The following is a 12,165-nucleotide window of genomic DNA, read 5'->3' as shown; positions in this document are numbered from 1 at the left end:
CCAATATATATCAATTTATGATATTTGCCAGCAAGATTGATATGCACAGTTTTCTTTTTTAATACAAATATATTTTAATATACAAACAATAATACAATTTGCAATAATGGTTATCACAAACTATGATTTATACACAAACGTTTTACAAACTTACAAGCAATATAAAGTCTTCTTTCTGGCCTGGAACTTTCTCGACATCTTATCAAGGGTTTGCAATGAGCGAGTTAATTTCGAGTTGACGTAGGTACAATTCACTTGATAGAGAGCTAACTAGCTATGTGGTCTTCACTGATCACATATCGATTTTTTTCCACCGATGAAGCTAGGAAATGTTTTCATAAAATTACTAATGTCCGATGTGAATTCACTGAACTTAAATAATTGGTAATGTTCAAAATTTATGTATGTTCCTGGTCAAATATTTCCCGATTAATAATCATTATAACAATCACAGGTAATGCTTCCAAAATTTACAGTATACCAACTATAGCAAACCAATAATAGATACTGTTTTTGGTGTGTTGTGTTGTTTATATTTATAGGCATGTGGAGAGTTTCTCAAAATTTCAGGTTATGCACAATAGAAGTGCTACAGTAGCATTTATGTACACATATATATTGTTGATTCTTACAGTCAAGAATCATCTCCAACTTGAGAGTGGGAATTTCGCAATACATATTTAACAGTATAAGTTATGTACATTTCTAAATATAAATTTAACCTAAAAAAATATCAATATTAAAATAAATGTATAATAGTAAATCCATCACACCTCCTTCCTTAAAGAATTAAAAATTGGCATTTGACAATTGTTAACTAAGATATATCTACATTGACAACAATGCATTAAATGTAATACATTATCAAAAAATTATACAACTTTAATAATCATGACAGTATATAACACCATCAATACAAATAATCTTATGATCATAAAATTACTTGGCACGTGAAAGTGCATTAGTACAAATGTTATCAACCCCTTTGACATGGATTATCTTCAAATCATACTCCTGTAATGATAAACTCCAATCTAACAGTCTCCTGTTTTTTTGTTTTTTTTTCTTATTTTTTAATTGGATGTCTCACAGTGCGTAACAATACTAAGACCATGTCACCAGGAAGGAACTTATACTCTTCAGCTTTGTGGTCATAAATTTTTTTTATTTTAACTTGTGTTCACTTCATATTTTCTCGAGCCAATTCATAAGCAGTAAGAGTCTGGACCGAAAGTTGGAAACGTAATCCAACAAATGCATTTTTTTTTATCATCTTCCAAACAATTTTCCTTCATCAACTTCAAAGGACTATGCACTGAATGGCCAAACACCAACTCAAATGGACTAAACCCTAAAAACTCCTGAACTGACTCACAAACAGCAAATAATAATAAATTTATAAAGTTTATACTATACAAACTATAGCAAACCAATAATAGATACTGTTTTTGGTGCATCGTGCTGATTATATTTATAGGCATGTGGAAAGTTTTTTGACATTTCAATGTGCATATTCTTCTTCTTATAAAAATTAACTTTATATTTTTAATGAAGCATGTTAAAAAAAAATCTAAGTAGAACATTTTAAATTCCAGTGCTAATGGCAAGATATAAGATTTTGAGAAGTTGGTAAAAAAAACAATTTAATTTTTGACTTTTTTGTTGGTTTTTAGGTTTTCATAATTTGTTCTTCTTTTCTGTGGAACCAGCATATAATTTAGACCTACAATTACTGAATGGACCACTGTATGTCAAACAGAACAATGTACCTTCAGACTTTACTCTGGTCAGAAAATTAACTGATTGTAGACCAAATGAGGCCACTGTATTAAAAGTGCCTTGGTTACATGTATGCATAGAATTAAAAATAAAACTTATTGAGTTAGCTTTAATATCATTAAAGTGTACTATAGCTGTTATTTTTACAGAACCATATATCCTTGTTGTTATAACAAGGGTGCTTGTTCCTTTGCTTTATATTTGAGATTATTTTTGCTGTGTTTATAAGATAAGCTTCACACATACATGATTTTTATTCTTTTCATTTTAGGGTGACCCTGATAACCCAGAAAAATGTACCATCATGTGAAGTGTGGTATTAGTTACAGTGTACACGTTTTGAATACCTTTACATCTACTTTATTGCTTAGCTCACAGAATGGTATTTTACATTATATTTGTTGCTTTTATTATGAACATACAGAACTGCAATTCATTATTAGTAAAATTTGTAGCTTACTTATTTAAGACCTGTGAGTATCACATATTTTTTGTAGATTAAGGGATTTATCTTTGTTTTCTATATATGTATTTATAACTTAATATTCAGAGTAGCATTTTAGAGCTTGATATTGTTTATAAACCATGTATCATAACTTGTTAGGATTTCACAAATTATTAAGATTTTTGTTGATTTTAACTAAAACTTCAATGTTTAAAATACTAAACATTTAGTGTTACTTAGTATTATATCAAAAGATTGGTGTACATGTTTGATATTTACAACAAGTACTATTGTTTGTCTTGGAGCTTATCAATGGACTATTCAGTGCCACGGCTGTAATTTGAGTGTGTTGTTCCTTACAAAATTGGGTGCAGCCTGTTGGTGTTTAAATATACAGTTAGCTTGGTTGTACTACATATAGTAGTTGCTACCAGAGAAAACTTTTAGAGTAGCTTTCATGTAAAAGGTTGGAATAAATCTTCTGTATAAGAAAATATGAGATGTCTGTTGAGGAAATAACAGTTATATGTGTACTAGTAGTAGTAAAATTTTACACCCTGTCCCTCTCTGTGACATTAAAAGAACCATACAATCTTGAAAAATATAATTTATATTTTTGAATTACTATAGTGCAAACTGGAGAGTAGTTGACAATTTATTTAAACTGGTAATGATTATGACTGAGAATTGCAATATTTGATTTCCCACGTTTTGTTCTATTGTATCTGCTTTAGGGAAAGCTTAATTGCATCATGAAAAAAATAGTGGTAATAGGAAAGTCTACCTTTGGTTTTAATTGTTGTTCTATTAAAAAATTTAATCTGGTGTATAGTTGAAAATATCATTAAGGACTTCAAAAATGTATTATCACAGAAAAATTTACGTTTATGAGGTTATGTACATCTACATGTTCAGTGTCTCTTAAGTTGGATTCTAAATTCAGCTGTATAGAATGTTTTCAACATTATTTTAGCAAACTTAATTAGCTCTTTTTTTATATTCACTTGTGCATGACTCATAGCTCTTTATCCTCATGGGCAGGTGGTTATGGCACTCGACTTGCAATCTGTGGGTTGCAGGTACGAATCCTCATTCCACCAAATATGCTTGCCCTTTCAGCTGTGGGGCTTTATAATGTGATGGTCAATCTCCCTCTTCATTGGTAAAAGAGTAGCCCGAGAGTTGGTGGTGGGTGGAGATGACTATCTACCTTTCCTCTAGTCTTTCACTGGTAAATTAGGGATGGCTAGGGCAGATGGTGTAACTTTGCATGAAATTCAAAACAAACCAAACTTTATCATCACCATGTGCAGAATTAGAAAGCACTGACTCTTAGATCAATTTTTTGTAATAGAGGAAACATATCTTAAAATGTAGAAAGAATTGGATGATAGCTGACTTCTGATAACAAGTATTACATTGTGAAGACTAGATTGATAAGGGAAGGTGACTAGATATGCCTATTTGCTACAGCAAATTATTTATGTCATTAAGATTTATTCTATTTAAACAGAATTCATTGATCAAGTGGTCTGCAAATAAATTACAATGAAATGTTTAAAAATTCTGAAGATGAAAGTGCTCAAGTTTTGGATCTTGTTTGAAAACAATACAACTTTTGTAGGTGATCCCATGTGCTTACTTCTGAACCAGGATTATTATTGCTAAATATGAACTACATATGAACCTGTTAGTTCAGTATGGAGATGACTTTAATCAGTAGTAGTTGTAATTAGAATACTTGAAATATGTAAATGTGGCAGTATTACATGTTCCTAGATATGAGTTAAGTTAAAATCAAGGCTCTCAATATGCATTTGTGATTACATGTGTTAATCGTATAATACTGTAAATGCTTTATTTCTTAGTCTTAATTTTAGTTTTGTAGATACTACCATAGGTAAAGAAAAGAACTGGGTCAAGTTTTATATTTCATGCCATCTATAATGAAATATATTTAAATCTGTACTTTAACTTGGGTACTTACATGTTCATTTTACATTATATTACAAAACTTGTGATAAGTGCATGCTTGTTCATCTTTAGGAATAGTACTAAGTTTGTATAAATTACATGCTTTGTTAACTAGTCATTATATAAGTACATTAGCTCAAAATTTATTTTCATTTGTCATTTCTGATTATATTACAGTGGCATGTGTGTATTTAATATTTTGTTATAGGCTTATTCTAATGTTCCATTTCATTTTACTTAAAAATGCTCAGAACTTCAAATATCTTGAAACTGTAGTCTAGTATATATAAATTATAGGTGTCAGTTGTATTACCATAAAAACTTAGATAAGTATGTGAAAAGGAAAGATATTTATTACACAATATAAAAAACAAATTGTATAGAAAAAAGAAAAGTAATTTATTTGGATTCTAATGTTATATTTAATGTTGCTTCACATATAAGAGTTGCTGTAACATGGTTGCCAAAATCATAGCTAAATAATGTCAGGATTCAGATTTCTAGCTTATATATATGTATGTGTATGTTTGTTTGTTTTGAAATTTAAATGCTAATGTTTGTGCCATAAAATTCATATATAAATTGGATGTGATAGTTATGAGGGAGAGTTTTGACCTTACGGTAATGTAAGTCTGTCACCATGAATCTGAAAATGTAAGTAAACTTGTTTCCTAATTACTGTATTTAAAGCTTGCTATCTAGAAAAACAAAAGTTAGTAGATTTTATTTTTAATATGTTTAAAGGTTCTTTCAAGTTTCAAACTTTTACATAGATATGCATGGTGGATGTGTCTGACAAGATTTCTCACCTAGATGATTTGATAGATTTGTGTGTGTATCTATTAGGTGGTCTGGCAAACTTGGATGATTCCTGTGATGGCTTTTTTCTTTATATTTATGAATTCCATTGCTTTCTATGACTAATATTCTCCTTATATTTGATTAATCTAAAACAGCATATTTGTATATTAATAATTTGTTTACCTTTTGTGGAAGTATTTCTTTTGAATTTGATAAATGCATCAAAGACATTTTTTCTTAAAATATTTGCTAGAATTGATTCCATATTTTTGTTTTTGCTTTATTGATTAGAATGTAATGTTGAATGATTTGTGAAACTTATTTCTTATTTTCAGATATAATGGAAAGTCATTCAAAATTATTCTAAATATTCTTAACAGAAATATGTCTCTACAACAGTGGCATGGTACCTTTTTGTCAATATAAATACATGAACACTATAAGATACATATGGAAGGCTTTGAACTAATTTCTATAAGACTTGTGGTCACTGTGGCTACAATTGTTTATGCATAAAATATTCATATTACTCTTGGTTGAAAACTTTATTGAGAAGAAGTAATTCACACCAGATATAATTGTATTTTTTTTTAAACTCTTAGACAGTGATGTTTTACTGTGTATCAGGTAGTAGTAGATGGTAATAAACAAAACTAACAACATAGGCATAAGACAGTATGTTGTTTTTCTTTTAATGGAGTTTCACAATTCACCAATAATGCATGTTTTTTAAAAGAATTAATCAGTCTTTCAGAAAGAACCTATTTTAATTAAATTTTTGTATAGTTAAAGTTTTCTTCAGTTATTGCTCTTGTTTATGAAGTGAATGTTTTACTCCTGGAGTATGAAGATCAAGTAACACTGAAAATTTGAAATGTTTTACTCTAATTTTGTTAGAAACTGCTTGTTGTTAAATTTTAAAGCACTCAGTACTCATTAATTATAATTAACTGACAGTTTCAGTTACCTCTGATAGAATATTAATTTGAAATTTCCACTTTTTATTCTAAGGACTAATATGAATTTGCTTTTATCATAAGAATGTGTATTGAAATTGTGGTTTTCTAATTGAAAAGAACCATTTTTCAATGTAGTATCTGATTTGGTAACAGTATTTTGGATTTATCAGACTATTTCTTGGTTTGCCAAAAGTAATGTAAATGTAATCTGTTTAGCCTAACCATTTTAAAAAGTTGAACAGATGTTTTGTTGTCTTGTTTTATAGCCACCTTGAATGTACGGACAGATCAGAAATACTGTTGGTATTCTTCCTTGAAATAAAGATTAGTTCCATTTTTATTTTGTGTTTATCTATATTTCATATTTAGTTCATTGTTAAAATATCACAATCCCTTCATCTCTCAGGATTCAATCTGTTTTAAAACAAATGACAAGATAATCATAAATTCACAATTTTCCATGGTTTTCAAACATTTTCTTCCTCAGATTTTATAGAATTAGTTCAATAGAATAATTAAAAATATGCAATCTTACCAACTGAAGTAAAGGTTAATCTATGAGTGATTGTTAATTTTGTGGTGGTGAACATACCAGCCTTCTATAATTAAATTATTTTATTTTGAAAGGTCTGTTTTTACTTTATCATATATATATATATATATATATATATATATATATATGTTTGTGGACTTACAACACTAAAAACCAGGTTTCAATACCCATATTGGGCATAGTACAGAGAGCCTATTGTGTAGCTTTGTGCTTAATTGCAAACAATAAAAAAAAATTCAGTAGTTCAAAATTAGAAATGGTGGCAGATAATCTTGTAGCTTTGCCTTAAATGCAAAATACAAGTACCTTCCATTAGTCTTATAATCTTTGTTAGTACACTGTAAATGGTTTCCAGTTTAAATCCCAGAGCTATGGGCATGAAGTCAGATGCTAACAAAACATGAAGAAAACATTGTTGAATTTTCAAATGATAATGGTTTAGTTGAGGCCCAAGTGAAAGATCACTGTGTTTACTCCAAACTAAGGTAAATGTTTAACAAAAGGGGTAAACCTATGTTGTCTCAATGAAGAATGTATAACAAAAATTTTGGGTTTAGATTCCCTGTTGTACAGTCCAGTCCTTGATGACATTGAACAACTGAACGTGGAGCAGCAAGAAAACTGAGAATGTCATCAACAAGCTGCATCGCTAATTAGACCCAGTGGAGAATCATTAATCCATAGATCAATCTTCGAAGCCTTCTGAGTAGTACCACCACTTTATTCGTTGAAAATTATTTTGTTCTGGTGAATTTTGATAGACTAAATGTTAGAGGTCAGGTACATTTGTAACTCGTTATACAAAATGCTGCTCACAGAATGAAGGTAGTTATCTTGAACTTTGGATCTGACATTGACATCCTCTAGATGGATGTACTGCAGAAGTTATCCATCACTTTTGCCTGTGCAACAGGTGAGCTGATGTACCATGGAAAATCATCCAATGCTGCCCAGATCAAGCTCAGAGACAGTAAACTGCATGTGTTTATTTAGCAAAGAGAATAACCATAATTCCTTATACACAAATAGTGTTCTGTGGTAACTCCAAATAACGTCTAGTGCAGTGGTACTGTGTACTATGGTTATAAAAGCCATGCATGAAATAAAATGTTTCCTGTCCAGTAAGTAGACTGCATTAGCTCAGACATTCATCAACCCAACAAAGGATAAAGTCCCAGTGTTGTTTTGTAATAATAGGCAAATGGCTATCTAGTTGAATACTGAAATGGTCTTAGGCATGGTAAGCAAAGTGAAGTAACTGGTGTCAGTGGTAATGCTAGGTTTGCATTCATTGCATTGCAGCCAGATGCAAATATGTGGTTACCAACATATTTGGGGTTGGTTATTGGTTGAAGATTGTTCAAACAGTTTAGACCCAATGTAACAAAAATAACTGATTGATTTTAGGGTGGATTATACCAGTATATTTTGGGACAACATGGCAAGTTGTATCAAACAGTAGTGATTCAGCATCACATAGATACAGCCAACTCATGATCAATAAAGCAACCACCAGCTAGCTTCCCTGGAACATAAGGGAAGTCATCAGGGATGAAATATGGAGGAACTGAAGGATGGGGTCATACAACTTTTGGAAATCATTTGATCATCTCCAGTAGTGATTGCCAAGGTTCTGTGTCGATTTTAGATCAGTGAACATGGTATTTTGCATTGGTGCATTTATTTACTTAACAGATGAATATCTAAATGCATTACAAAGTTCCAATTCCCTGAACACCTTGGATCTGATAACAAATTACTGGTAAGTCAAGCTAGATGATGAGAGCAGGTCTAAGACTACTTTAAGTATGCAAAATGGCTTATATGAATTTCACCTAATGATGTGCAATATGTCAGCTACTTTTTAGATGCTAATAGAAATTTCACTGAAGGAACTGCAATGGGAGGAATTCTTTGTCTATTTTAATGTTTAGTTGAAATTTCGAGTCTGCAGTTGAGAACCTGAGATTGGTGTTTTACTGAACAACTAAAACAGGATCAAACTGAAACCTGGAAAGTATTATGTAAGTAAGCAGAGGTGAAATTTCTTCGTCACATTGTAAGGAGGGATGGAGTCTTTTTGATCTTGGCTAAGATAGATGGGGTTAGAGATTGGCCTCAACATATGACCAAGCAAAGAGAATGCTGTTTCTTTCTTATGACATTGTATTATTAAAGATTTGTGGCCAACCTCTCCAAGATAGCAGCACTTATTACCTGCTCTCACAAAGGTCTTGACATATTTTGGATGAAGTGAGGAATGTTACCAAGCATTCTGACCCCTAAAACTTGTTTTAGTGGATGCTCTAAACTTTCTGTGATAAGGCAGCAAGTTCTAGTTGGACACTGACACCATGACAGTGGAACTAGTGTTATCACAGTTGTAGGATGGAGTATAATGTGTAAATGCATATGATAGTCACGATTACATATACTATATGATGAAGTAAGAACTACTTGTAGCTGTGGTCTTTGTGAAGCGCTATTGCCACTACTTTTATGGTAGGATGTTTCCCATCTGGGTGGACTATGCATTGCTGAAATGGCTTATGAACTTTAATAATCTAAACATATTGGATCACGATGTTGCAAGAATGTTACTTTCTCATAATTCATTTTCCGGACCAACAACATGGAAATGTAGATGAACTATCTGATCCTGGACACCATGTGTCAGTTGAAACCATAACCATTTCCACCTAGTGTGGGCACTCCTTGCCATTTGCAAGGCAAAGCCCAATTCACACTAATAGACGAACAAAGCACATGTATAATCATTTACAAGTATGGGAAAGTGTGATGTAATGTTGCAATAACCAAAAAGATGTGGTGTTCTGGCTATGCTGCAGCTCTAGTAGTCCCCAGAACCCTATGGCGAAAAAAAATTCCAAACTTTCCATAACACACAGACTGTAAATCATCAAGGTATTATCACACTTCTGATAACATTCGAGGGTAGTTCTTTTGATCACATTTAACTCGAGGTATTTGGCAATGGTCTAAGTATTGTAAGGTGAGTGACATCCAGAGGAAGAACCAGTTGATGTAGGGTAGGTATACTTCAACAGAGAATTGTTGAGTCTACTTTGCAGAGGATATCACTGCTCCTCTCCAGAGACTGTAGGTCAACAATATGGACTCGTTCCAATAAACTAGTTCATGAATTGGGCTAAGATTTATCCATTAGTTAATAAATTAGCACAATCTGTCACTGATGTGAAGCAGGGAACTGGATTGCACAGTTTGGAGCTAATTTCAAAAAACTTTGTCAAGATGTGTAAAGAATTAGATGAGGTGAAGATGTATATTTCATCTTCAGTCTGATGATTTGGCAGAATGAGTATTACAAACTACCAAGTTGTTGTTTGTGAAATATATTTATCCTGACAGAACTGTTTGGGATGAACACTTACCATACAGAGAGAACAGAACATGGATTTGTCAGTTTTTCAATAAACATGCTAATGTTTTAATGGAAAGTACTCTTTCTTGTTGGTATGATGCATGATTCTTCTCCGTGAGATGTCCATCAATGTCTACAGGAATATGTGGAGTGGCTAAGGTCTTTGAAATAGATGTGCGCAAGCTCGCCCATCAACACCTTACTGAAGGCTGCTCAACAAAAAATGGTAAAAACATTTTTCGAGTTTGGAGATTAAGTCTAGTTGTGGTACATTCTGGCAGCATGTAAGAAACTTATGTCTTTCCAGACTGGTCCATACCCGATATTCTGACAAGTTGGATCATTGTTCTATGAATTACAGTGGATGCGAGGTACCGAAAAATGCATGGAACATGCTAATAAGCTGTATCCATATGCCACAGATGAGACTTGGGTACTCTGGCTTGATCAGTAGTCTGAAGATGAGACTGACAAGTCAGAGGAATATGGGGATGCCTTATTAAGTGATTCTGGCTCACTTAATGAAAAATAAAGTTTTGAAGAGATCTATCTAGCAATCTTTGATAAACCTGATAAGGAATTGCTTGGTATGGAAGTGACAAACAGCTCTGACTGTAGAACAAGATATCAACTTCTATGGAGGGACTGATTGATCTTCGCCAGCTAAGATAATAATGTAGTCAAAATACTGATGACTAAAAGGGTGTCATAACTGTTGCTTTCCAAGCCTCGGGTAGTGAGATGAGGTACAAAGTCCATGTTTCATATCACTTTTTTGAAGGTTGAGACAATCTTTGATGTATGTAATTGACGATTGAAAAGGTTTCACAACCATAGATTTATAATCTAATCAGTAGATTTTCACTAAATGAGTTATTTACTGGATGTCAGTTAATAGCCGCTTGGTCAATGCTATCTAGGACAAATGTATGGTCACAGACTAAAAATATGTGGTATTTACTCTTCAAGCTATCAAGTGGTGCACACTAATATGTATGCACTACATCGTGTGATTGTAGTTGATTATTGACAGACAGTATGGTTGATTGGTCAAAAAACATCAGTTGCAAGAGAGTTGCGACCCTTACTTTCCAAGCTATAAGGTAGTATTGAGATATGATGTATGTCCTAGACTGTATAATTATCTCTTAATCGTCGACAACCAGACAGTTTTGTTTGTTTGTTATGGATTTCGCGTAAAGCTACACGAGGACTATCTGTGCTAGCCGTCCCTAATTTAGCAGTGTAAGACTAGAGGGAAGGTAGCTAGTCATCACCACCCACCGCCAACTCTTGGGCTACTCATTTACCAACGAATAGTGAGATTAATAGCACATTATAACGCCCCAACGGCTGAAAGGGCGGGTATGTTTGGTGTGAGGGGGATTCGAACCCGCAGGTTGCGAGTCGAACACCCTAACCACCTGGCCATGCCGGACCCAACTAGACAGTCATATGACTGAAGAATCGGTTATTGAAAAGGCATTTAAACCGGCTTTCTGAGCCACTGAGTGAATTTTCTAGTGTAAAACATTCTCCAGTGTTTCGAGAGAACCATCTCATAATATAGTTGAGTGGAAACAACTCTATGAAGTATTCTGCGCTATACTAAGTGGATTTTCATCTATTTACCCTAAATGTTTGCAGTTTCTATGAATAATGACGGTGTCATGTTTCTTCTGAGTGTATATTGAGGTAAAGTAGTAACTCTATGAACTGTAAATACCAATTTGTTACCAAATTGTAAATTCCAAGCACCAGCACTGTCCCAAAATTACCCCTCATTATCTCCTTTCCTTTTATGGGTTCACAACCCCTACAAATTAAAAAAAACAACTCTCTTCCGTAAAAAAAGCTAAATTTTAATAATGTACAGACCTAGCCTCCGCATTAAACACGTGTTTAAGTACAGTGATCAAGTACTTAAACTTCTACGTTCATGGCTCGTGTAGTAACTGTAAGGTTAGGTACACTGGCAAAACGATAAGCCACTTAAAAACTAGTCTGTGAACATTTAGGAGTAAATAAGAGAACCAACCACCCACTACTTAAACCAAGCCACTCATCCATTCGTTCACATTCTGAAGTATCATAATATTTCATTAAGCAATATCTTTACCATAGGATCTTCAGACCTTGAACTCTACATCAAAGAAAGTCTACTCATAGTTTAAGACTGCCCGACTCACAAAGCTTTTTAGATCTAAAACTATTCTAAATTTTCACAATTAACTCAGCTGTTGTGTAATAT

General features: G+C 32.8%; 1 protein-coding gene across 1 annotated transcript in view; it reads left to right on the top strand.

Annotated features, from left to right (window-relative positions):
- Positions 1 to 5,223, top strand: part of LOC106458036 (lamin Dm0-like) — an 82,436-nt gene extending 77,213 nt beyond the window's left edge. Inside the window, exon 11 of the mRNA XM_022384166.1 lies at positions 2,051 to 5,223. Within this exon, the coding sequence (XP_022239874.1) occupies positions 2,051 to 2,089 (39 nt within the window). The 3' untranslated portion in view covers positions 2,090 to 5,223. The remainder of the gene's footprint in view (positions 1 to 2,050) is intronic.
- Positions 5,224 to 12,165: the final 6,942 nt, after the last annotated feature.

Source organism: Limulus polyphemus, unplaced genomic scaffold, assembly GCF_000517525.1.
Source record: "Limulus polyphemus unplaced genomic scaffold, Limulus_polyphemus-2.1.2 Scaffold407, whole genome shotgun sequence".
NCBI lineage: Eukaryota > Metazoa > Arthropoda > Merostomata > Xiphosura > Limulidae > Limulus > Limulus polyphemus.
Note: the sequence above shows the minus strand (reverse complement) of the source record. Positions and strands in the feature narration are given on the sequence as shown.